We start from the raw sequence: 26,205 nt of genomic DNA, 5'->3' as shown, positions 1-26,205 counted from the left end.
TTATTCCTCTAGTTCTGAGGACAAGATTAAAGACTGTGTGACACTGCTGGACAAATACCTATTGACTTCACTAGGTCCAAGTCATTGCTCTGCCTAAACAGTTGAGTGAATTTGCTTTAGAACTTCATTATAATGAAATCTGTTTATTTTCAAAGAAAATTATATAAACCTCACCTAACTATACAGCGTTTTGGTTTTTGCTTTATGAAATTCATCAGAATGCTTTAAGCAAAATTAAAGCAAATGCAAGACTGGAGACAATATAGTCAAAATCCTAGCTCAGCAGGGGATGCCTTTAAAGAGATTCTCAGGAAGTAAAAACTTGGGAATCTTGCTGCCTAAATTAGTCAGCTTTGTTGGGGAATTTTTCAAAGGCACATAACCCCTGCCAGAAAATGTTTAAATAGGTAGATTGAAGTGATCTTATAAACAATTTCATGTATGTAGTCCAAAAAATGCAGTGCAAAAAGAGTTTACTTTTCTCTAGTGTTTGTTTGTTTTGTTTTGTTTTTTTACAAACCTATAACTTTAATTGGAAACTTTCTACTGTTTGATTTTTAATGCCCTCTTAAATACTATGTTAAGCACTGGCTGGCAGAGCAAATGAAAATGTGTATTATCTATATGTTTAATGATTTTTCTTCTTAACTCTTTGGGTAAAATTACATACAAAACCTTTTTTATGCAATTCTCATTTACATTTTCCTTTCTCAAAAGGAAGGAAGCACCAGTCCAACAAATAAGATTTTGAGTTTGTTTTGATGCCATTCAACCAGACGGGTGTCACTGGTGTTGTTAACAGATCTTAAGAGGTATTCCCTTGATTTTCAGTGCACCTGTCAGTCTTACAGTCAGATCTGTGAGATCTGAACACTGCCATGCTGCTCATTTAAGAAATGAAAGGAAGGAAATGATAGACTGAGATCTTTACTGCTGCTACCTATTTCTCAACAGTCATCTGGACCTCAATCACAGGGTCTGTTGGAAGAGTAATATTTTGATTCAGATTTCATTGTTTAGCCTCATTAAGATGCTATTGTACATCATATCAATTTCAGTGGGAAACAAGCATTTTCAGAGTTCTCTATTTATTCTTTAGTCTCAGAATTTTCTCTCTCCATGAGTTTCACCATTGATATTTCTTCACTTTGTCGAAGTCTTTCACTTGTGCTGAGTTCTCTCCAGTCTCAAAACTCTATAATTCTCTCTTGTCTGCACCATTTATTTCCATGTTACCTTTTCATGGGACATAATAAATTCTTCTCCACTGTAGAAGATGAAACATGCAGTGGCTGTCTGCTACAGAGCTCCTTTCCTTTGTTACCTATATATCTCACTGAACTGAAATGTCAATTCTTATGCTGTGTTGTGTCATTTCACCTTTTACTACTTCTCTCACTGAGAAACATTCTTATTCCTCTTGGAGATATCTTTCTTTACTCTGGTAGTCATTCTGGTACCATTATCAAACTGTCGTCTTACTTTTAACCTTCCAAGGAGTCCAGACCAGCCTTATCCTTTGGTCTTTATTTTGTTGTGGTCACTGTGACTCCCGATTGTTGCCTTGTTTAATTCATGACACTTTCTGATAAAGCCTCTGCAAAGTTTGGAAAGTAGTTAAAAGTAGCTGCAGTAGCTGGGAATAGCAAACTTCTAGCAGGATACTGTTGTTTTGAGTCTCTGAGATGTAAGAAAGTTATGAAGATGGCACAGTAGGTATGGAAACCTCTGTGCTTGAGTTGGGTGATTTACTGGCACACAGCCCGCAGGAGCAGATGACTTGTTTTGCAAGATCATCTTTGTAATAAGAGCTAATGTTTCCAGAAAAGACACTTTTAAATGGGAATCTTAAAACTTGACTACTCTCATATTTTTGGGTTTTGTAGATGTTGAGATTTGGGCATTTCAACCCTTTTGGAAAATCAAAGCATTCATGTTTATACGTGAGACATCAACTCAGTGACCAGATTTATTCATGGTCATCTTTAGGCCTTCATGAATGAAGCAGTTGCCTGGGACATTGCAAAACAGTCCGGAGGTGTCCTCAGAGCTCCTTGCTATCCAGCTGGAACAGACTCACTCTCTGCTCTCTCCCTTCCACTGCTCAGAAAGGTCTGCAGTGCCAGCACGGCACAATCTCTCCCTAGTTCTCATCGAAAAAAACCCAAAAAACAAAACGTCCAGAATAAGGCAGAGGCAGAGAGGTACAGGCAGTTTCCCTGTCGCTGTGGTTAAGGGGGTAAGGAGAAGGCGATGCACTTTCCCCACCGGTGGTTTTTTTTTTCACCAGCAACTCCCCCGCTTCCTTCCCTATCCCATTAGCCCACATTCCCTTCCTGCCCAGCCCTCTAGTGCTGCCTTAATCTCATCTACCGGGGCTGCTGCCAGATCTGCTGTCAGCTGCAGTTTCTTGGCCGCTGTTTTCGGTGAACGAACCGAGAACGCCGAGCGGGAGGGGGTGGAGGTGGGGGGAGTGGGTGGGTGGGTGCTGCTGTGTGGCAGAGCAGCAGCAGCACCTTTGACGTGCCCGTCCCCCACGTGACGGCCGCTCCATTGCGGGGAGGGAGCTGAGCCGCCGCCGCTCGGCAGAGCCGGGGAGAGCCGCAGCCTCGGCGGCACCGGTACCGGCAGCGCCTCCGTCCGCAGTGAGTGCGTGTGTGTGTGTGTGCGTGTGTGTGTGTGATGAGCCATCTCCGCGTCCCTCCGCCCGCTGCCAGGTGACACCGACCGCGCGGGGCGCGCCAGGAGCAGCAGGAGGAAGCGAGGAGCCACGGCCACCGCGCAGTGACCTTGGCCCAGGAGGTAACCGAACCGGGCGGGGCGACCCGTCCCTCCGCGCTCCGGCTCCGCGCCCCCGCCCCGTGGGCAGGCCGGGCCGCCGCCCTCAGCAGCCCCGGGCGGCGCCGCTGTCCGCGGTGCTGTACCCGCGGGGCGCCTCAGCGCGCAGCGGGCTCGGTACCGGGCCAGCCGGTGCTCCCGGCCATTTGCCGCCTCACGGACCGGCGCTGCGGGTCGGGGCGAGCCGGCTCTGAGGACGAGGTGCCGTGAAGCGGGCAGGCGAGAGGTCCGGGGGGCAGGGGAGGGAAGTGTCGGGAGTGTAGAGCTCAGCCCTCCGGGCTCGCCGCAACCGCCGGTGTGGTCTGTAGATGGAGCACGTTCTTACACCTGCGTGCAAAGCCGGAGCTACGGCATGATCTGAGCTCTTGCTTAGTGCGGCTCCCGTGTGACCGGGGGGAGGGCGAGGAGGAGACGGGGCTGACGGCGGAGAGGGTGTTGTGCAGTGAAGTACGATCAAAGTAGGTGAAAGCAACCGGGAAGGTTTTCTGGCTTGTTCCTTCCTTTCGCCCCTGCCTCCGGCTTCTCTCCCTCAGCATATGTGTGAGGGCACACGCGTGCCGGTGAATTGAGAAGTTTGAAGCGTGTGGTTTGCGTTTTCTGTGCTTGAGGGTTTTAAAAGTTGCTCGTGCCCAAGCCGTGAGGAGAGGGCACTGATGAATCGAGTCCCTCGTTGTGGGTGGATTAGTCCTCCCCAAACTGTGGTGAGGGAGGTGTGGAGTATCCCTTGGTGAAGCCTGTGCCTTGTGAGGAGGCATCTGTGTGATAACGGTGCTTAGTGATATGTCAGGGAGCTGTTTCGAGTGACAATTCATTAACATCTAAATGAGATTAACACATTACATTTGTTATTTACAGGCAAAAGAGAGTAATGACAGTAGCTGGTGAACTAACAGCCTTTCTCCAGTGTAAATATCTGTTGGAGTAGGAGCATGACATTGATTCTGATAACGTGTGGGTACAGTCAGGTCATTAATCACCAGGAAAGGGAGACCCGAGGCGATGTCTCACTGAAACCACTTTTACCTTTTACAGTGCAACGATCACCAGCGGATCAGATCTGTAGGACATGGCACAAGGAAATAATTATGGGCAAAGCAGCAACGGGGTGGCTGATGAATCCCCAAACATGCTGGTGTACAGAAAGGTAAGCCTTTGTGGGTTTTAGAAGCTAAGTCCTGGATTCTTCTGCCTAGCAAGTGAGGACATTATTTTTACTGTTTCTCCACGACTTCATGCTGCTCTGCTTTGCAGTCTGATTTCAGAAAATGAACACTGTTACTAATTTAGAATGTTTGGTGTCTGTTGACATTTTTGCTGCCTGGTGCAGTTTCGATGGCATGTACAAAGTAGATACAACTGGTAACTCCTGTTTTGAGAAATGGCTGTGTCTGTTGTTTTAAATGGTAATGGAGACATCTGCCAACTTTGCATCATGTTCTAAAATGGTTTTCAGTTTGAAATACTGGATGTATTTCATTCACTTTTTGCATTGATACATACGATACGTGCCAGAAACAGGAACATGTTTTGGGTTCAGGTGTTCACTTGTAAAATCTATTTTAAAAATAAATTAATATATTTAAAGCTAAATATTAACTATAATAAAATATTTTGTATTCGTGTCTCTGGGCAAAGATTTTCAGTGTGCAGAGAAGTCAGAAACATTAACTTTTCTCATATGAGTGGAAAAAACAAAATGTTTCATATCTGCAGTCACCACAATTTAAAAAAAGAACCAAACATACACTCCAGGGATTCACTCTGGGAATGATTTCTAATGTAGTTGTTCTAATAGCATCAATATACAGATTTACAGATGTTGAACTCCACTAGTGGGGCTTATTTAACCACTGTGCATTCATTTAAGTGACAGTAAATGCTTGGGGATTTTGCATTGTGTTTATACATTTATTTTTTTTTAATAAACTATAATTGTATTTATCAGAAAGAATGAGAAATTCTAATATTAATAGAAATAACTATGCTGTCACAAAATGAAATACGTGATTATGCAACTACTTGTTTTTACTATAACATAGTGCTTTCTAACTTGTTTGTCGTTGCTTTTATCAGGTGGAAAAAATCAATACTTTTACTTTGTTAGAGGCATTGACTTTTTGCAATTTAACTGTAATGGAAAGCATCTGATACACACTGAATTTAGTCTTTGAAGTGAACTGAGGTGTAATTGTTAACCCTGGTAAGTGGTTTTTTTTCCACAGAAGTTGAGAGGGTCTCAAATTGAAGTCAGATGCATGCTTTTCTTCCTCTTCCTATTTTGAAATTTCTTGCTGTCTTCAGTTAGTTGGTCTTGTTTACTATTTTGAAAAATTAGTCACTTTTTACATAAGAAATGAATTGATGAACTTAACTGTTACCCACCTATGTAAGAAAGCACATCTAGAAAAAGATGCCACTAACACCACAAGTATGCTTCAAAACGCAACTGTATGCATGAATTTCTATGTGAAAATATGCTGTATACATTAAAAAAAATATGTAACAGAGCATGTAGTTTTCTTTGTAGAAAGAATACAGACTGCTTTATGGTTTTGATCTTTTCAAGCTGAGTCTTTCCATGTTTGTCTCCTACTTCTACATAGAAATAGTTGCTTCTTAGCTTATTGAATACATGCAGGGGGACCTCAGAGAAACTTTCTCTTCTTCCATGGTGACTTGGTCTGAGGAACTGATGAAGCTGGTGGACTTTTATATTTAGTAGGATCTCATGCTAAAGTTTAACATTGCCTCTTAGCAGCTTCCAGACAGAAAAGGAGCTGCTGAGGCAAGTGATGAGCATCCTGATGGTGCAAGGGGAATTTTAAAGTGGGGAGTGGGAGTGGGGGACACAACCTCAGATGTGTGCTTCTCTGAATCAAATAATCAAACACTTTTTCAGTTCTTTGTCAATCAACAGTAAAGATGTGACATCACTTTGTGCCTCCTGCTGTAGCAGTGCTCCCTCCCTTGCTGTTCCTGAAGTGCAAGTGGTGCACTGAATAAATTTCCAAAGAATGGTGACCTTCTACAGAATTACTTGCCACATTTATTTTTCTACATGTCAACTGATTTTTGTAGCACAGTGACTCAAAAGGATCATTTAAGATTATGCAAACTGCTGTTAGAGTATAGAGAGAAAACTAAGCAGTACTTCTTTGGCAGTGTCCAAGGAATAGGCAGGAAAATAACAACTTCTAAAAGTCACCTGCCTTTTGCTGAAGAATGATATTGCTGTAATTAAATGTGTTACAAATCTTGTGTCTAGAATATAAGAGGAGGATAGTTAGGTGAAAATCTTTTCACTTGGAACATATCATCCTTGAATGTAATTATTTAATAGCAACAACTAAGTTGCAGGATTCCTTGTAATGCATTTGGATCCAGAGTGCTTCTCTCTCTGTCTTTGTGCTGGGAATGAAAGCACTGAGCAGAGTGAACAAAGAACTAGGTCTGCCAGCATCACGAAAGTCTCTTCTTTTGACCAGCTGGAAAAGTATTAATAGTTGTTAAAAGCAAACATAATTGTACTACTGGCTGGCTTCAGAAAGGAACTGAATTTGAAGTCTTGTGTTTTGAATAATGGTGCTGAAATCCACAAATGTGGAAGTGCTTTCTTCCAGTGGTTTTTCCAACATCAACACATGGGATAGTGCACGTTTTGTCATGGGTACCTGCAAGGAACAGATGGACATCTTGTTTGTGCTGACAAGACCATTATTTTGGCTATAAACCATAATCCTGTAATCTGATAATTTTAGTCTAATTTTCAAACATAATCTAAACTAGTCTAAACCACATGGAATTACAACCTAAATCCTGCTTGTCATGAACATTTTATAGAAAATTCTCTACAAAATGAAGTCTGTTTACAAATTCAATATTTATGGCTTGACTTGTTGTAGAATCATTATTGTACTGTAATCAAATTGCAAACCCTTAACAGAAAGGGATGGTTTTCTAATTTTTTTAGATGCATTTGGTTTGTGCTTAGTTATTTGAAGGTTGGAAGAAAGATGGATTATCAAATTGTAATCTAGAGTAATATAAAATGTTGGTATCCTGTTATTCTTATAATAGCTTGTATTCATAGACAAAAGGTTTCTTGGCATTTTGCTTTCAGGTCTGAAAGTTTTTAAAATTGGGATAGGATAATATTCAATTCATATATAACTTGGAATTACTTATTTGAATCTGTGATGGAAAAGACAGCAGCACAAATAAATAGTTTCCTGTATCATTTTTAAACTGCCTTTTAAGATGCCTGTATCAGTGTTTTTATGCCTTGGGGAATGGTTTTTATTTTAATAGACCATCAGCTGCATTACTCTTCTGGCTATCAGCCTAATTATAATGTAATGACATACAACACATTGTTGGTACTGACATACCTTAGAAAAAGTGCTGAATTTTTCTGCTTGTAGCCCAAGGCAAACATGAAAAATGTAAAACCCCTGCTTTTACCTCCTCTCCAGCAGTCATTCCAATCCTCCATTCCAGTCATCAATTAAAAGAGATAATGAGACTAGAATCCATAGTATTTTAGCATCACAAGTTGCTCATAGAAAAATCTCAGATTTCAGCAGTGCTAACTTACTGCTGCAAGCTACTATGTAAAGAAGAAACTTGAGATGTAATAAAATGCCCATGGTGTGCAGCCTGTTTTGGAGCCCAACCTGCCTTTAAAAAAAAAAACCCAAAATCTCACACATGGCACAAAGAATAAGAGTGGTCTCTGAGGAATATCATTTTAGACCTACTTCTGAAGTCCTGCTAAACCTTTGTTTATCTTTCTGGTCTGTGCTTTGCTTACTTTTTAGTCAAACATATGCTGCCAGGATTAGGAGTTCTAATTTGTAAGCTTAATGGTTATTGTATTACTGTCTGTACTTGCTTCATCTGGGAGAGGACAGCTTTATTTTGTAGCAATATCATTATCCTGCTCTCAACAGCAATATTCTTGTGACCGAGACTTTGATTCTCTACCTTCCTCACTGCTCTGAGTGTTAAAATAGCTTTTGTCCAAGCTGATTAGAATTATTAATAGTGGAGCTTTCAATGCTGTAATGAAGATAATGAGGTGTTTGTTCTGTTCTTGTGACAAATTTGAAGGTCATGTATGCCAGTACTCGTGTATAGCAAGCACTGAATTTGTAATCTCAAACTGTGATTTAGTTTACTGTAATCTGATATTCTTAGTAAAAACTATGCCTCCAAAGAGTGGTGCTTAACAAATGTTGCTGGAAAGGGGCAGTAGCCACGCAGTGACATCTGAGGAAATAATGATCAGAGCTTTCTGATCACCATTCCCCTCCCCTCTGCTTGTACCAGAGATGACTTCCAGTGTAGTGTGCAGATACTGTTCTGTTCTCATGTGACTTAATTGCTGCTTCCTTAAAAAAAACTTTTGGAAAAAAATGAGATCACAGGTAACTCTTCCTTAGAGACTGTGAGACTATGAAGAACCGAGTTACTGGGATTTTTCTAAGTGCTGTCACTCACTTTGATAAAAGAAGAATTAGTGTGATTCTGCATAACCTATGGAGGCATCTTGCTCCCCCTGTAAAGTACTGATTTTATTACTGCATCACAAATGTCAGGGCACTCTAAGGTACTAGAGATAAGTGGTGAGTTGTCGTTTGGTTTTATTTTCTTTGTGGTTTTTGTTGTTTTTTTTTTTGTTTGTTTGTTTGTCTGTTGTTTTTTTAAAAATTAAATTACAGTATACCTCTACATTATGCAGTTTCTTCTGAGAAGAAAAGTAGCACTGCTGCTGGTCTTGCATGCTGGTATTTATTTTACTAAACGGTAATCATTAGAGAATTGATGGAGAGGGGTCTACTTCTGTGGACCTCAGGAATTCCAGCTGCAAGAAGACCAGAATTCACCTCCCTGTCCTGTCCGGATGTCATGAGGATGTTTTTGTAGTTCCAGAGTAATGGGTAGATAATGAAGTAAGCTATTATACTGGTAATGCTTAGAGAGCTGGAACTTAATACTGAAGGACAAAACAGTTGCTAGATGCTGTTGCCCTTCATGTGGCAGTGGTGAGCCTGCATCTTTCCCTCTATGCACTCACCCTGGTGTTTTGTGTCTGCCTCCTGTGCAGTGATTCACTTTGATGCTGTATCCTCTCCTGGAATGGTTATTGTTAGTATTAGGCATAACGTGTGTGTTTGGCTATTATTTGTGATAAAAGCTGTATAAAGGATTTGATTGTCTTCACAACTGGGCAGAACTACTGAAAATGCCAAGGAAAGCAGGTTTAAATATGTCTGAGTCTGCAGGTGGCTAGAGCTGCAAGAGGGGCACCTGCCCTGTTTGTTTGCTTTGCTGACTCCTGCTGATGTTTCCATCCTTTCCATTCTCTTCCTTCCACTAGGTGTAGAAATGAATCAAGTGAATTGGCAGTGAGAGGTTCACTGCTGCTTCCTGCTCTGAGCTTGGTGTGTTGGGATCACTGACATTACTGTCAAATGCAAACCCCCCCAGAAACCTCTTCCACCATGTTACTTTCTTTCTCCATCCCACATGTGCTGTCTCAAAACCCGTATGTGTCTGTTTTGATTGTGCTATGTCATTTTCAGTTTCTCTGCTTCTTTCCTTTGAAGCAGTCTACATTTGTAGCTATGGAAACAATGATGCTATTGACAGTGACGTGCAATATGGAGTCAAAAATTGTTTGTTTTGCAGTTTTGAGGTTTGTTTTCTTTTACTTACAACATGCTTTGCGGACTGGGAGTTTTTATAGTAACCTTTATCATATGATAGCATTTGACAGATTCCTGTCAAAGCTGGTATGAACTATAATGAGGCCACATTAAAATTCTTGCATGTAAATACAACTTGTTAAATTGTGTCTGTTTTTCCAATTCAGTAATTACAAACCTATTGAAGTATAGCTGTAATTTTTTCTATAGGAATTTCTATATTAGCTTCTTCAAATCAGTCTGCAAAAGCTGCTAAAAACAAGAAATTGAGCTTGTGAAGTCCATTTGCAAATCTAAATGCCAGGTCAAGCCTAGAAAGAACAAAATCAAGTCACTAGCAGATTATATTTAATTGTTTTTTATATATTTTAGAACTTCACAGACAAAGGGTTGGAGAAAGGTAAAGACTGCAGATCCATAATTATGGAGCATGACTAAAAGTTGTTTTTCAATTATATCTCTAAAAAATAAAGCTTTACGAAAAAGATACATATAATTATTCTTTGTGTTAAAAATAGGCAAACTGAGGCATGATGGTAACACATCAGAGCAGAGAAAAAAACAATCTTTTTGTTTGTTTGTAAAATAGAACAAACTATTTTCTACAGAAGAGGGAGTCATTAGAATGGCTTAATGGCTTCTGTTACTTTTTTTTTTTTAATTTTTAAATTGTTATTATAGTGGCAACAGATGTAGTAGTAGGGGGAAAAAGTCAAAATTTAGGCGCACCCCTTTATCAACTTCTATCAAGGCAAGAAAAGTCTGTATTGCAACATCTGCTTTACAAAAATGTATAATGGAAGAAAACTTTGAGGATGGAATTAGGAGGAGGGGGAGATTGACCACGTCAGAAAAACATCTTAAAATGAAGCCCTGAGATGATGGTGCAGTGAAGAAAAGCACCCACACAATTTTCCATGGCAAAGGGATCAGATGAGAATTTTGGTTTTGGTCTTGATTGCCACCAGCTATACAAAAAAGCTGGGGAAAAAAGGTTGAGCCCAGTTATTAAAGTGGGTGTTGAATGGAAGAGTAACTGGACTAGATTTAGTGGGAATGAGATTTTCTGGGAAGCCACAGGGATCATTAAGCCTTGGAGCTAAACTGCCTAAGAAGCGGAGTCAGGAACTGTAGCTTCATCTGATGGCTGAGAAATGCCTGGAATTACTGCAGAAGAGTGGGCTGGCCAAGAAACAGAGCTGTAGGAGCATCTCATAAAGTCACTGGTTCTGTCAGTGAAGGTTTTTGTAGATAACATACAGACTAAATTGGCAGGGATGGGGGGCTGGCATTTAGACTATGTAGCCTATTAATATTTGGGCCCTGTTTTATGCTTGTGTGCATATCTGTTTAAAAGCTTCCTCTGTCAGATGCTGCTTCCAATTTTTAATTTTTTTTTTTTTTTTTTTTAATGCTCTATGCATCTCTGAGAAGCCAGCTTTATGTGTTTAGTTTCAGAGTAGCTGCTTTGTCTGTGAAGGCGATCAGGGCATCGGAAGCCAAAGAGATCATCCTTGCTATTTCTTACTGGTTTTATTTGCTCTTCTTTCAAATGTGCTTCTGGATAAAAGTTCATTGCTGATGAATAGGAACTGAAGAAATAACACCATAATGTATATTTTATCCAGTTTTTTTCCAATGCAGTTGCTTATTTTACAAGTTTTTTGTTCTACTCAATTGAGGGAGTTTTTGACAGTCATTAAATAAATTTTGGAATCTATTAGATCCACAGTGTCTTTCAAATGATAAATCCTTTTGGGCAAGCATCTAAGAATTTATATTTTTTGTTCATATCAAAGACATGCTGAATTAATTCTGAAAAACCCTAATCAAGAGCCAAACAGACCCCAAGGACCAGATAGAAATGTATCCATCACAGCAAAATCATTACTCTTCTCACATTCCTGCACCAATTTTACTGAAACTGGGTAAAATGGGAATTTTGAAGCTCTATTAACACTTCTGCATCACTTCTGCTGGATTTGCATGCTTGCTCGTTTCTTCTTTTGACCTGTGCTGAATCCTGTTCAATGTAGCGTGAAGTTCTGGGGAGGAAGGAAGAATTGTGCCAGGGAGGAAGAGAGAGCAAAGCACAGAGACTCTCTTTGAAACACAGTTCAGATGTAGAAGGTTTACCTTGCTGAAAGTGAAAATTGCTCTCTTTACACCAAAGGAATTTTTTTTTTCTTTTTGTTCCAGTTATTCTTGATGACGTAGAGGGTTGTATAATGTGAATGTACATGCATGTGCACTTACACTCTTTCAGTAGTCCAGAAAATGGCTTGGAAGTTATAAATAAATATCCTTTCAACACTGCAGAGCACTGTGGGACAAGCAGTGGCAGGGGGGTGGGTTGTCTGCTTTCGTGATAGATTCTGTAGGGTCAGGGATCTTACAGGCATATATGGCCCTTTGGTGGCCATCAGTGCTTTTGGGACTGTTCATCATTTTTGATTAAATAGCAATTCATAGTTAACAAAACAAATACAACTCCCATGGAATTGATTTTGGATTTTTTTTCTTGTAATCTGATTATTGTTTCAAAATTGTTTATAGTTGGATGAAGGTGAACAGAGAGCTCGCATTAGAGGGCATTGAAATTTATAATAATTTTTTATAGTATCTCATGTATACAATGTAATGCTATTGTACTTTGGTCTTCCACATTGTGAAAATGAATTGCATTGAAGTATTTTGAATAACTGTTATTTAAAAGTATCCTAAATTCTGGTGGAAACTCCCAGTTTTTCTGATCTACTTCTATATCAGGATGAGTAAGCAATTTACTGAATGCCTTTTGAAAGAAAGAAAGACATATTAGTGCTTAGCACCTACACTTCTCTGAGCTTCAAACTCTAAGAGGTAATAATCTTCTGTGAGCTAGATTCTGCCCTCAGATGGAGATTCATGGCATCTCTTGCTATCATCAGGAGCTATACAATTACATATGATATAGGATCAATATCAACAGGAAAAACGACAAAGCTAAATAATAAACCTTCAAAATTACACAAACTTGAGGCACGTATTTTGTGGTAAGACTTCTCTTTGTGGTACACTTTTGTCTGTATGGAGGGGAAAAAGACATCATTTCCATTTCTACAAAATCCCTGGTGTTGGAATGTTTAGTGCTGCAGGAATATGTGTGATCTGAAGAATAACTTTAAAATTGGCTTCTTAGCAGCAAATGGAAACCTTAGTGTATGAATAATGCTATCATACAGTGCTACAGTAAGATTTCTGTATGGCTTAAGTAGTTTATTTTAGCTATGTCATTTGTAAAATACATGATCTGCAGTATAATTAAACTCACCTCAGTGAGATCTTTGAAGACTTAACTGTTTACTTTGTATAGAGTACCTTAAATTTATCAATAATAAAGTAATATGTTCATATGAATGCAGTTTTAGACAATTAGAATACAACAAAGTTCTACTCAGCTGCCTGCAGTATTACTATCTTTTAAATGTCTCAGGTGTTTTAAGAGTTACTAAGCAACCACAAATCTCATTCAAGTCACCAGGAGCTAAAGGTTTTAAGAAACTTTTCACAAATCATGTCTATTATTTAATGGAATCATCATGCTACCTGAATGAAGTATTTAAATTCTGATTCTTGGAGTCTGGAGGGGACACCAGAATCCATCTGACAGGGAGGTGACAGGGATAAATGTTACAGTGCTCCATCTGGGTGCATTCCTTTGGTTTACTTTTTGTTTCTGTCTAGAGGTAGAGGCACAACTGATTCCAGGACAATGGACTTGACAGTCCTTTCTAGTTCCAACATTTGGGAGCTCTCACTTCAGACTACAGAAAATAAATAGCATAAATGTGTAACTGTGAATTGCCTCTGAAGGTTCTACCTTGCCTTCCAGCTCCCTGATCTCTGCTACCTGAGTGAAGACCGACGCAGATACTGAGATACCAATTTATATCGGAAAGGTGTTAGCTCAGGAGTTTGACTTAACATCCTTATTTATTTATTTATTTGTTTATTTTTAATGTATTGAAGAACTTGACTCATTGCTTCCCTGTAAAACAGGAATTTCTGCACTATATTCTGTGAAATAGATTCCTTAAGTGGATTATTTTATTATGGGGCTTATTCTTGGTCACCCTTGGCAATGTAAAAGGACATGGAATAAGTTCAAGGACAAAATGCTGCATGTGAGACACTGAAAGAGAAATATTTAGTATCACATTGCTCTGTCACTTGGGATGTATTTGCCTTCATGGGAGCAGTACCACAAATTGCTCTCTGGCATACATGGCAAGCCAAGCAGGGTTGAAGGAGAGCAGCTCGATTGTGGAGGAGCCTCTGGAGAATGGTGCTGGATCTTCACTAGATGAAGCCCTTTTCTCTGGGTAGTGAACCAATACCTCACAGGGGTACTGAGAGGGGTTCCCATGAGAAAGGAATGAGTGCTGGTCTCATAAAGAGTATCTTCCATGCTAGGTGTTGATGTTAGTGAGCTGGTGAAGTTGCTGGTAAAGTCTTTTGGCATTGGTTTTAACTAACTGATGGTTGTCCTGCAGTTTCTGATGCAGGGTGAGAAGGCTCTGCTGTCATCATATCCACATCAACCATCCTGAATGCTGCTGGTTCCCTGCACTTGAGTTACACGCAGGTGCCTGCTGGGTTCTGTGGGCAACCTGAAAAGACAATTTTTGTGGGTAAAATATAAAAATCTAAGCATTGAACAAGAAATGGCTAAGTGATTTGGGGAGACCAGTGAGAAGAGACGGATTAGGTAATTTCCATTTTTTCCCCCTCAGTGCATGAAGCAGTCTTTGGTGTCACCTTCAGAACAGTTTTTGAGGATCAGTAAAACAGAAGTAAAGCTTGCTACAAATTTAGTTGTTCACATGATTTGGTCCAAATGTCTGTCAGTGGTTTTGTTCCTTGTCGTCTTGATAGGTCTTAGGAAGAGGAAATATGTTCCTGTATATTTTCCCTTTTTCTTGAATAGTACTTTTAAGATGGACTCCTTCCATCCTTAAGCATTAGCCAGACTTCAGAGTGTTACTAGAAATGTTTAGATGCAGTTGAGAAGGAAAATGTCTTCTCCTCTTTTTCTTAAAGCTGAGCTATGTTCTTTACTATTTATCTTGTAGTTTTACTTTATTTATTTGGCCCTAAATGCAGAGTAACTGCTGTTCTCAGGGTATTATGGTAGTACCACAAGATTCAGTCAGTGAAATGCTATAAAAGTTGTTACACGGTGGTACCTGCTGATAGGGTGCTAGAGGTGTTGGTTCCAGTTTTTTTCCATGAAAGTGGTGGACTTGGCAGTGTTAGGTTTATGGCCATACTTGATGGTCTTAAAGATCTTTTCTGACCTACAATTCTGTTCTGTGCAGGGTATAGTGTAGACTGGATTAGATTAACCCTTATGCTTTGTGTCTATTTTCCTTTTCCCTTCAAAGCAATTAAATATCATGTTAACTTTTGAATTAATTGCCCTTCTACAATCTAACGAAGTTTTCATAATTGACATCTCAATTGTAACATTAACAATTAATGCAGTGAACAACTTCTGACAAGTGAGAATAAATGATACAATATTCATTAGCAGTGTTAACACCTTTTTTCCTGAAGGAAGAGATGGATAGTGTCTTGAGGGTATTATGTGCATTAGAATGCAGTGGCAGATAGTTTGTTTTTTTTCTAAAATGCAATAGCAGTCACACTTTTTGCTAATGCTAGGAAGATTTGTGATGAGTGGTCTGTTACAGCACTTTTCTTATCTGTTAGATCTCAGCTGATTGTCTCCCTTTTAGACTGAACGTGCTCAGGCAGTAGATTTTTGGCTATGGGAGAAGGAAGGTGAAGTTTAGGTTGTGCTGCTGAATGGCTTTGAATAAATCACTCCCCATCAAGCAAGCTGAAAGTCATACAGGCACTTTGTGATTGACTCCTTAGGATGTAGAGAAGTGAAACATAGGTATTATTTTACATAATACATGAAACAACATTTATTTTAGAAGTAAATAATCCCTCTCCAGTTCTCTGGTAGGAAAATTGGACGGCAAAAAAACTTCATTGTGCAGTGCTATAAAAACTGTAAATTCCTCCTGGCTAAAGCTACCAGCATGTGGTTTGCTTAAGAGCAAGGAGAGTATCTAAATCAGGTATTGTATGTAGAAAATTGGACAGTGCTAATATGGATATAAATCCTTTTTCTTTTGTCCTGCTTGAGAAAATGGTAATAATTTTGGGCCTGTTTTCCATTTGTATTTTGGAAATAATTCAGATTGGATTATGAAGGGGCACAGAGGATAAGGTTAATTATAGTTTTGGATAGCATGTAGTATAGTGATGGCAATATTGCAATGGTGAGTATTGCCTTATTTTTCTGAAATACCTTTTTTTTTTTTTCCCAGTTGTTTTTCACAATTCCACTGTGATTCATTACAGATAAAACCCTTGCCTTTTTTTGAGTAACAGATTTTGTATCCCTTTTGAGTGAGGTTTCATCAGCCTGGAGAACTTGGTCTGACTCCCAGTGGAGTGCTAAGTGGAGATGCAGTAGCTGCATCCTCCCCATGGTGAGCTGATAGTGTAGACTTCCCAGAGTCATTGCTTCTGTTTCTTTACCTGCTTTGAACTCTTCTCTGAGTGATGACAGAGGGAAAGAAGATGTACATGGCCTACAGTACAGGCCCATCTGTGAAGACCAGATGGCATCTGTAACAATTTTTCCAATGATTTGGTTATTTTCCCTTTCATTTCCTGTGAATTGTCTAGGGGATACTCATGTGCTGAAACAAGCAAGAGTAATGGAAGTGCTGACCTTTTTGAGGGAAGAGCATTTTATGCTTTCTAACCACTGCAGCCTAATCTCAATTATGTAATGCTTGTAAGTGCTGTATTTGAAATAATTTGTGATTCTGTGGAATCCAAACACAGTTTTTTTCGTGCCACTTAAAGAACAAATGGTAGCTGTAAGTGAAGTAGTGTGTGGGAGCCATGTTTGTAAGATTTTGCTTTCTAGAAATTTAAAAATAATCAGAATACTGAATAAGTATTGTGGCAAGTGTAACTAAAAGGACATAAATTCACACTATATTTTCCCCAAGCTTTAATTTTTTAATTTTAATTTTTTTTTTTAATTTTTTTAATTTTAATTTTTTAATAAGATATTGTAATTATACTTGGTGGCAATATACCCTAACATGCACTATGCTGAAGTCCAGTCTTTCAGTCCATATTCATCTTGATAGCAGGAGTTTAATATGAATAGTGATGATTTGAATGGCCACATGCAGCTTTATATGTAGTATTCCTGTGAAACATGAGTAAACCTGCAAAACAAGTGGCTCTTTTTTTTTTCTTTTTCTTGGCAGCCATGTGTTTGGTTGTTTCCCCCCAGCTATGGCTGATAGTATTGAGATCTGTTCTATCACCAGCAGGATGAAATTCTCCAAACTGTGTGTGTGTAGCCATGTTTGCAGCTGATATTCCAGCTGTGACTAAGTTTTTCCAACCAGGTGAAGTAGTTCTTTGCTTTATCAGTGTGGTCCTCTCTTATTTTTACTTCTTACATACTAACATAGAGAAGTTTAGCCTTGGAGTAAAAGGAGAGAATAATGTAAAGATTATGCTATTAAAAGTACATGTTCTCTACAGAACTGCACCAGCAGGTTTGGGCATTTAATAATCATTATTAGCCAAATAATTTTTTTTAATGCAATATTTTGTTGAAGACATTCAAATATATAACATTTTTGGCAAATAATTCTTCTAAACCAACAACTCCCATATGGCCTCTCTTAAAACTGTACATTTCTTTTTGATGCCTTTATTCATTCACCTTTTCTCCTAATAGAACCCTGTGCTCTGGAATCTTTTCTAATGATTTAAACTAATTTCCTCACTTTGGATTGGTGTATATTTTCATTTCCACTTTTTGAAACTTTTATCAAGTAACATTAGAAGCCCCTTAGCACGTCACTGTAAAATCCATGATAATCAACCCATTTATTTATCAGAAACATCTTCACCACTTAGAAGCTGGGAGCTTTTTTGATTATAAATGGCAATGCTGGAGTCATAACACTAGAATCAATATAATTTTAAATTACTTTGTTAGAATGTGACTGTCTGCTAATGAGCTTGAGTCATGGTCCTAGGCAGTGCATGATTTTTTCTGCTGCTATTTTGGGCTTTTGTGCTGTTCCTGCCTGTGTCCAAGGAGGCATGTGGCAAGTTACAGTTTAAGACTGACCAAACTTTTCCTTCTGCCATTGCAGAAACTTTTTATGGGCCATCATATATTTGTTTTGCATCTTCAGCTTATTTTTCACTGCTTCAGTTCAGTATGCAAATTAATAAAAACCTTTTATTAGCATAATTTTATTGCCTGGGAATTTTAGCCAAAGTCCCTGAGCAAGGAACCAACTGATATTTGTAGAAGTTCTGTTGGAACAAAATACCTTCTTAACCACTGCAACCAGGGATTTCTCTTTGTTACTTTTAGGCAACAGTAATGGAAATTCAAAAGAAGAAAAACTTTCTTGGCTTTTAAGAGAATAATCTACTTGGGCCTTTTAGGATTTTGACTGTCGATTTTTTCATATCTTGAAGTGCTCACCAGACTTTGTAGTTCAGATACAGGCAGTCTGTGATTGTCTGTGCTTCACTAAGAAGGCAAGAGAAAATGCTTTTTATCTCTCAGCCTGACAAATTGATTTTTTACTACTGAGTACTGTTGGATCTTACAGCTTCAAAGTGGTGTGGTAGTGCCTCAGTTCTATTTCCATTCACTCTTCCTCAAATGTAGTTTTTACTTTCTGAATTTTGTCATTAGGAGTCTTTGACAGGAAGGAGGTTTTTTTTTTAACACACAGAAAGTAAAGGAGAATGTTTAATGTGCTCTTTCATAACTATAACCATACTTCCTCGAAGGCAGCATATATTTTTTTCTTTCACTTTTGAACTACTTTGAATTCCAGTTTTAAAAGTGATTTGCAATATTATGGGAAGTTTTTAAATGGCTTCTGTTAACATAGTACTTTTTAAAAATTATTTTAAGGTAGCTATGTGGGTCATTGAAAGCTAACCTGTACATCATTGATTTTGGCTTTGAAATACATGCCCAAATGTAGTTCTCATCAGTGCAGATATTCTCAAAAAATATTTTGAATTTCACAAGCACTAACCTAGTGGATGTTTTGATGGATTTCCATGTGCAGGTTAGGGTATGCCATACAGCACAAAAAAATCTTTATTTGGCAATATTATTTAATTACTTTAAATTATTTCAGTGAAGAACAAATTAAGGGAAATAAACTACCAAAAAGAACTTTGGCTTATGTTATGCAGATTTAAGGGATGAAATATCTGAATTGGTTGTTATTTTTATTTGCAATAACCAGAAAGATCCTGAGTTCTGATCTGTCTGGGAGGCCCTGAAGTTTTAAAATCACATTGTTTCTAATTTGGTGCTGTATAACTATACCTAAACACCATTTCAATTTTTGTTCATCATGAGCATTGAAATGTTATAAATATAACTTTGGTATGGAACAAGCATGCCTCTGCTTCTGTAAGGATATGCTCACTATAAATACACAGGCTAGTGAATGCTTGAAAGAAATCTATTAGAGAGTATTCCAGGTGCAGAATAATAAAAACCACATTATTTAAATAATGCCATCTGAAAGCACAAGATCCTGATAGAAGGAGCATGTCTTGAAAGAGCTCAAAAATGTTTTGGTGCTATATGTGTAGAGGGTATTCTGAACTACATTTAGTAGAAAATCATAAAACATTTTCCTGACTGCACAGTCATGATTACCTGAAGTTTAACAAATATGAGTAACATTAGATAGGTCAGAGTAATTTAGATGATCTTTGAAAGGTTCATTTCAACTAAAAACATTCTAATATCCTATGAAGTCATCTGAATGGGGTTTTGTTTTTTAGTAAGAGTTGTTCATTGGTAAGGTGATAAGGTGATGCATTTTTAGAACCTTCCTATATTTCAGTGAGAGGAAACTGTATGTAATTTTTCTTTTATACAACTGGTAGCAAGTACAATTTAAAGTGCTGCTGAGCTGACTTTTAGCATGATCTGGTTTTGTATCTCCTCTCACACTGCAGAATGTTAGGCTTAGGAACAAAACACACAGGGCAAGGTTTACCAGTTGAAGATGACCTTAAGCTGGTGGGTACAAGAGCTAAGGGTGTGGATTTGGAGATTCATTGGTTTCTTTTCAAAACCATTTCAGCACTCAAGGAGGTGGTGAAATTGAATGCACTAGAGGCAGAGTTGTTTTGGTCTATGAAAACACAAAGCTTAATGACTTATTTTTTGGTGGATTTTTTAAGATTTTGTTTGTTTCTCCCTGGAGAGCCCATCATGCAACTGTAATAAAATCTCTTCTATTTTTCCAGGTACTAATTGTCTGTGTTTTGTAAACTAAATGATATAAAGTTTATTCTGACTCAGTATTTTAAGATGATTTTTCAAATGAATTCTAATAAAACTCTGCTTTGTTTATTATATATAAAACCAATTTTGTTGACGGTGATTTTCATTAATGCTGCTTTGCATGTGGCAGCATTTGTCACTTGATGGCTTTCTTGCAGGTGTACTCATTGGCATTAAATTAGAGATTAATACAGTTCTAATTTGTCAGTACACTGATCTTAGATTGTGTTGTATTTATATTTAGCTACCTGCTTTACTGGTGATGAGGATCTATTGGCTTAACTGCTTACCTGCACATTACTCTATTGATCTCTCTTCTAATCTTGCATCTTGTACTCTTATATTTGAGTCAATTTATTCCAAGGACAGGATGTACTTTTCAAGTCATTTAAACACACAGCAGGAAGGTTATCCAAATGATAGTTTTATTATTGATTTTTATGAAAGTCTGTTAGGTACACAATTATAATCTAGCTGCAGATAAACCAGATGTATTTGAAGAGATGAGATTTATACTTAAAGGGACAATAAAGAGTTTTTATCCTCTTTTGTTTGTTTGTTTGTTTGTTTATTTTTTAAGCATCACATTATTTTGGGAATTCTTTCAGGGGTATGGAAGAATACCTAAGTATTCTAGGTTTTAGAGCCTTTACTATGTAGCCTGTTTTGTAGCATATCAAAAAGAGGCCCAAACCCAGGGCTCTTCTGTAATTAGAAGTTTCTCTTTCTGGTGCTTTACTGTTACATTCAAATTTCAGAGGGCTTATGTGGGAGCTACTTCTCTTGTACTTTCAGCATTATGCAACTCCATCTGTAGCATTCTCTCGCTCATAACATCATTTCTTCAAATGTTTCTGTGTTTCATGGCAACTTGTCAAACTGATCTACACTTTGTTCAGTCATCCAGCCAGTATTCCACATGGAAGAGTTGAATATTTCCTTAAAAACAATTGAAGATAAATGGAAATGGAGAGCTTTTGATACCTAGGTGAGGCAGGGTTATGCTGGAGGACTGTTGGTACCATTTGGCAAACCTGGAAAAAGTTCTTCAGCAAAGCTGTCTGCATTGCACCGGGAGACAAGAGGAGGGTGAAAAGTTTTTAATTAAGTGATTTGGTTTGCAAGCCTAGGGAAAACTTACTACTCCAGATTTTGTGATGTGTTGTTAGTAAATGCAACTGCTAAGTCTCCGGAAGTGACTAAATTTTTGTCTTCTAATCAACCTTCTGTGAAATATAAGGCCTCTAGTGTCTTGGGGCATCTTACCATCCCAAATATAGTACTTTTGTTGTTGCCCAATCCTTCCTCCCTATGCTTTATTTTCATGCTTTTTTTTTTTTTCCATCTTGTTCTGTCTTGTTATATCCCAAATAGGTAAGCTCTGTGCAATAAAGAAACCTTAGGTCTGAATTTCTCAGGATGTGAGAGGAGGAGTTCTAAAGCTGCTGATAAAGAATAATGTCATCTAAAACTCTTGGAAACAGCTTTTCATCAGGAGAGTTATGCTCCCCTTAGGTGCACATGCAGGACTGGGAAATAAATCACTGCCTTAAAACATGACAGTGACTGCAGTCACAAAGTTACTTGATAGGAATGCTGTGAGATGATGTGTGGATGGCTGTTTTCAATCAGTTGAAGTGTGCCATTTGACATCAGTACACTAATTCAGGGAGAAGAGGTAAGATAACATTTCCATGGTCCTCTCCACCTGTTTCTTTTTTTTTTTTTTTTATGTTGAAATCTCTCTGGAAACATATTTTGAAGCAGAGAAATGAAAGGAGATGCATGAGAAGCAAAGAAAATATTGCACTGGAAAGGTCCTCTTGTCTTGAGAGCCTAGATTTAAATTTAAACTACAGAATATAGGGTTTGTCTAGAAAAAGCCAATTTGGCTTTTTCAGTGTAGCTTTATGAAACAGAAGACCTACCCCTTCTGGATAAAGGAAAGAGCTGTGGTTTGCAGTAGTGTTCACATTGGTGTTGCATGAGGTCATCTTTCCAATGAGCTGAGAATTACTTCTACTGACCTTTACTGGTGAAATGATTCTGAAAAGCAATAAAATAACCAGATAAATTAGCACTTAGTCTTGCTTAATGGGTCTTGAGATGTCCAAAACATTTTATTACAAGATTGATGTTTGCTATTTTATACAAATAACAGTCTTTGCGTTTTGACACTTCTGCTTTTGATCACAGGATCATGAAAATATTGTTTGATAAAAAACATTTGGAGAACATATAGACCTCTCTCCATCTCCAAACCACTGTTGCCAACACTGAGGCAGGCCAGTTGCATTTACCACCAGTTCTGCAATTATGAGCAACAAGGGAGAAAAATCACAGAAGATTTAAGAACTGATGAAATAGGAGAGCAAGAGAAGTGATTTGAACAGATTTCTGTGAGGTTTCCTTATTGAAATATTTGGGTTGATAATACTGACTTTTGTTTAAAATCTGAGACCTTTTCAATATTAGGAGCTGTAGAATTGCTTTTCTTCACAACATTTCAACTTTCATGCTTCAGCAGATTGCATTTGTTTATTCTATCAGTGTGTTGGAATTCTATTTGGAGGCAAATGCAATAATGTTAACCTCCAATGAGTGAATGAAATTAAATTTATCAATTTAATTCCGATAGAAAAATCTGCATCTAAATCATGATTTTATAAAACATATTTTACATCTGGCAAGGTCCTCTAAGAAAAGCCATTAGAGATTAGAAAGAGGTATTTGTAGCCTGAATGCTGGGATACTTAAGGATAACTGGTTATTCTGCAGGATCTTTCTGTGTAAGCTTCAGGAAGTCTTAATAGTGAGCCTTAGATCCTTGCCAGCAAAGTGGATGTGATATAAGCACTCTGCTATCTTATTACAGTGCAAAATTTTTAGAAGGTACTATGGTGGAATAGCTAAATCCACAAAAACAAGAATTTCATGTTTTTTGTTTTACATCTATGATGTAAAACTAAAGGAAAAGCAGCTACCAATTTTTCAATATTAGGATGATTAATCTGAATGATTAATATGGATCCCCTTGTCTTGTATGCCCACTGATACCATATTCCTCTTCAAATCATGTCTGTAAATTACAATCAAAAGTCTAATGTGAAAAGCCTAATTTTAGTTATTTTTGAAGAGTTTTTGTGTACCTCCATATCCTTGTGATTTATACTGTTAGTTGCAGATACGGACTGCTATTAGTACAATTTGATTGACTTTTTCTTTCCCTGCTTAAGTTTGCTTAAAGTAATCTGAAACGAGTTTGTTTAACAGCTTCCTTTTTCTGCTTATTGATGTGAGTGGATGAAGTGACTGATTAAGCATCTGTGCCTTACAAATCAGGTGTTCTAACAAAGAGGTGTAATGGAATGTCTTGTCTACTTAGTAAGGTGAGAAGCTTTAGCCAGACTAAGTACAGTTTGAGCCAACAGAGTTACATCCATGAAAACTAGTGGAAGATTAGGAGAAGCTTCTTTAACTCTTTCCTCAGTTCCTGGCTGACACAAGAAAGGGTCCTTTAAAACTGTATTGTAATTGCTACAGTTTTATGTACACTGTCATAACAGAAGATTACTGGTATAGAACTTATTCTTTTGTAGAAGTTAAAACAATTCTCAAAAAATTGAATAGCAGAGCTATTGAATAGCAGAGCTCTCCACACTCCAAATATATATATATCCAAATAGATGTTATCTCCACAGCATGCTAAGATGGTAAAAAAATAACTAGCCATAGTTTTTCCTATGAAATCAACCTACTCTGTAGAAACTCGTATCTTACTTTAGGAAAGGCAGGCATCAATTTATTGCCTATTTGCTTAGTTAATACTCTCTTGCAGAATGTCTCATGATAGTCTTTGGCTTGTGGAGCCAGTTTACGTCAGCTCCAGCTGATGGAATTGTTCCTGCTTCCCATCCTGTGTGGAATACCCTTTGAAGTGTGCTGCAGCTCTTCATGCAAATTATCCACGTTTATCTTTTGGCACATGTGCAAATTCTGGCAAGTCTTAGTTGGCTTGTTCTCCTGGTGTTTTGTATAGGTGAAAGGATAGTTGGGAAATTTAATGCCAAATAGGCTTAGAAGCTTCCTGCTATATTCCCTGTTTCATACAAAGAATGAGGCTGCTGTGCTCTTGGGGTGCTTCTGGTGAGTTACCTTCCAGCATTGTTACTGGGACCCATCTGTAGAAGTCAGGCAAAAGGTTCAGTGGTCACTTCTTAATTAACCCTCTGCTGAGGGAAGCTGTGTGGATGGGATGGTAAAGCACTTTCCTTGGCAACACCATCTGTGCTCTCTCCTTGTCCAATAATGGGACTGTACCTTGCAAAACAGCTCATAATAAGACACCTTTTAAGTCCAAGCTTTTATGAGTAAAATTCTTTCTATTGGAATTCTGCCATCATCATAGTACCTCTGCTTTCAGGCATTGTCACTGTTCTAATTTGATGATGAACCCTTATTAGCTGGTACAATAGAAACTAAGGTTTTGAATTAATACAGAGATGCCATAGAGCATTGCATTAAAAAACCAAAACACCCCGATTCTAAAAACAGCTCTGAAATTTAATCACTTGGCCAAGTCATATGCAGCATACTAAATACTTATTAAGGATAAGCTCTTTCTGCTTTTAGAACAAACATTAAATGGCAGATGCCCACAATTCTAATACCAGATGCCAGTGATGGAAAGGATTTGTGACCTAAATACATCTGAACAATTTCTTCCATTAATGCACATTCACAGTAGCACATGACTTAACTGATCTAGGTAACTGGAGTGGTCTTGGTTATCTCTGCTCACATTTGGATAGTTATATTGGCAAGGTGCCACTAATACCATGCATTTTAACTGGAATAAGCCCTTGCTCTTTTGAGAGGAAGAAAGTATGGAATTATACTACTGAGTGAAATTAGTTAAAATGCTCTGACTTCAGTGTGTGAAGCTTGGAAGCCAATGCTTTAACTGGGATCTGACAGTACAAAAGAAAACCATGTTGCTCACCTTCCCCAAATGTTATTTCAGGTTCCTTCCTATTGTACAGTGAATGCCAATGCTGATGAATGTAGAAAGATTAAATTATTTAGGGGATAGAAGGGCTTGTGAAGACAAAGTAGATGCATAAAGTTTTTTGTTGTTGTTTGTTTTTTTTTTTTTTTCCTTTCCAACCCATCTAGAAGTCCTAAGTTTGTTGCATAATTATTAGTGGAAGTTCTTTTATACTATGTTATGCATAAGATCAGATTAGACTGACCTAAGGGTCTCTTAGAGCTTTGTGTTAAAAAAGTCCACTGAAAACAATACCCTTCTGTGAAATTCTTAAGACCTAGGCTACCCAAAGTAGAGAAGGTTCCTTTTGTTTTAGAATGTCTTGGCAGCTTTGCAAGTACAAAGTACATCCTGATTTTTTTCTTCATATGTTTATTTATATATTTTACATATTTTATTAAGTGAACAAAGCCTGCTGTATGACTAACACCAGCTTGACAAATTTAACTATCCACCTACTTATCAACACCCTAGCTGACAGGACAAGTTTTCTGTACCTCTGTAGTCTCCTTTGAGGTGACTGAGGAATGATCTGTTGTGTCTCATACAAATGTTTCTCCTGGGTTGGTGGTTGAATAAATAACTTGTCACAGATATCATCCATTCTAAGCTGTCAGTATTGAGATGCATTTTGAATATGTATCTTCACGATTTCCATTTTTTTTCTTTAAATAATCTTTAAATAATAATTTAAAAATTAACACAGAGTACTTTGCCACACAGTTAATGTCTAACTCTATTTTGAGGTTAAATTGGTCTTTGAATCTGAATGTGTGAGTACTGTTGTCTTTTTGTTTTTCTTTTCTAAACAATTGTTTTTTCATTGATGTTTCTATTGCTTCCTTTTAGGTGTTTTCATCTTTTTTTGTGCTTGCTTTCACCTTTCCCATCTATTTTGATAGTCCTCTCCATACTGGTAGGCCATTCACTAATGATGTGGTAAAGCTTTGCTGGAAATGTTCTGATTTTGCAGAATGGATTAACCTAGAAATATGAAACTGTGCTGCTTTGGTTCAGGTTTGCATTCAGTGCCTTTCAACAGATAAAGTTGAATTTTGCTTGCAGTTACAATAAATCTTACCCCCTAATTCTAGTTATTTGGCAGTGATATAGGAGGGACATTACTGATACTGAATTCTGAATCAGTTGTACTGGAAGTTCTAGCCAGAAGCAGAAAT

At 37.9% G+C, this 26,205-nt stretch overlaps 1 protein-coding gene across 10 annotated transcripts in view; it reads left to right on the top strand.

The window, feature by feature from the left end:
- The first annotated feature begins 2,519 nt into the window (after positions 1–2,519).
- Positions 2,520–26,205, top strand: part of RGS7 (regulator of G protein signaling 7) — a 219,564-nt gene continuing 195,878 nt past the window's right edge. For 8 of the 10 annotated variants that reach the window (XR_011724920.1, XR_011724921.1, XM_071739078.1 and 5 more), the window contains exons 1-2: positions 2,520–2,802; positions 3,871–3,982. Coding sequence is in view for 8 of the 10 variants with exons in the window: in XM_071739078.1 (XP_071595179.1) it covers positions 3,905–3,982 (78 nt within the window). In the remaining 2 variants the exon portion in view is untranslated. Of the gene's footprint in view, positions 2,803–3,870; positions 3,983–26,205 lie in introns of those variants that run through there. The other 2 variants (XM_071739077.1, XM_071739083.1) reach the window with 2 other exon arrangements.

The sequence above is a fragment of the Heliangelus exortis genome, chromosome 3, assembly GCF_036169615.1.
Source record: "Heliangelus exortis chromosome 3, bHelExo1.hap1, whole genome shotgun sequence".
Lineage (NCBI taxonomy): Eukaryota > Metazoa > Chordata > Aves > Apodiformes > Trochilidae > Heliangelus > Heliangelus exortis.
The sequence above is the reverse complement of the archived record's forward strand: the minus strand, read 5'-3'. Positions and strand labels throughout refer to the sequence as shown.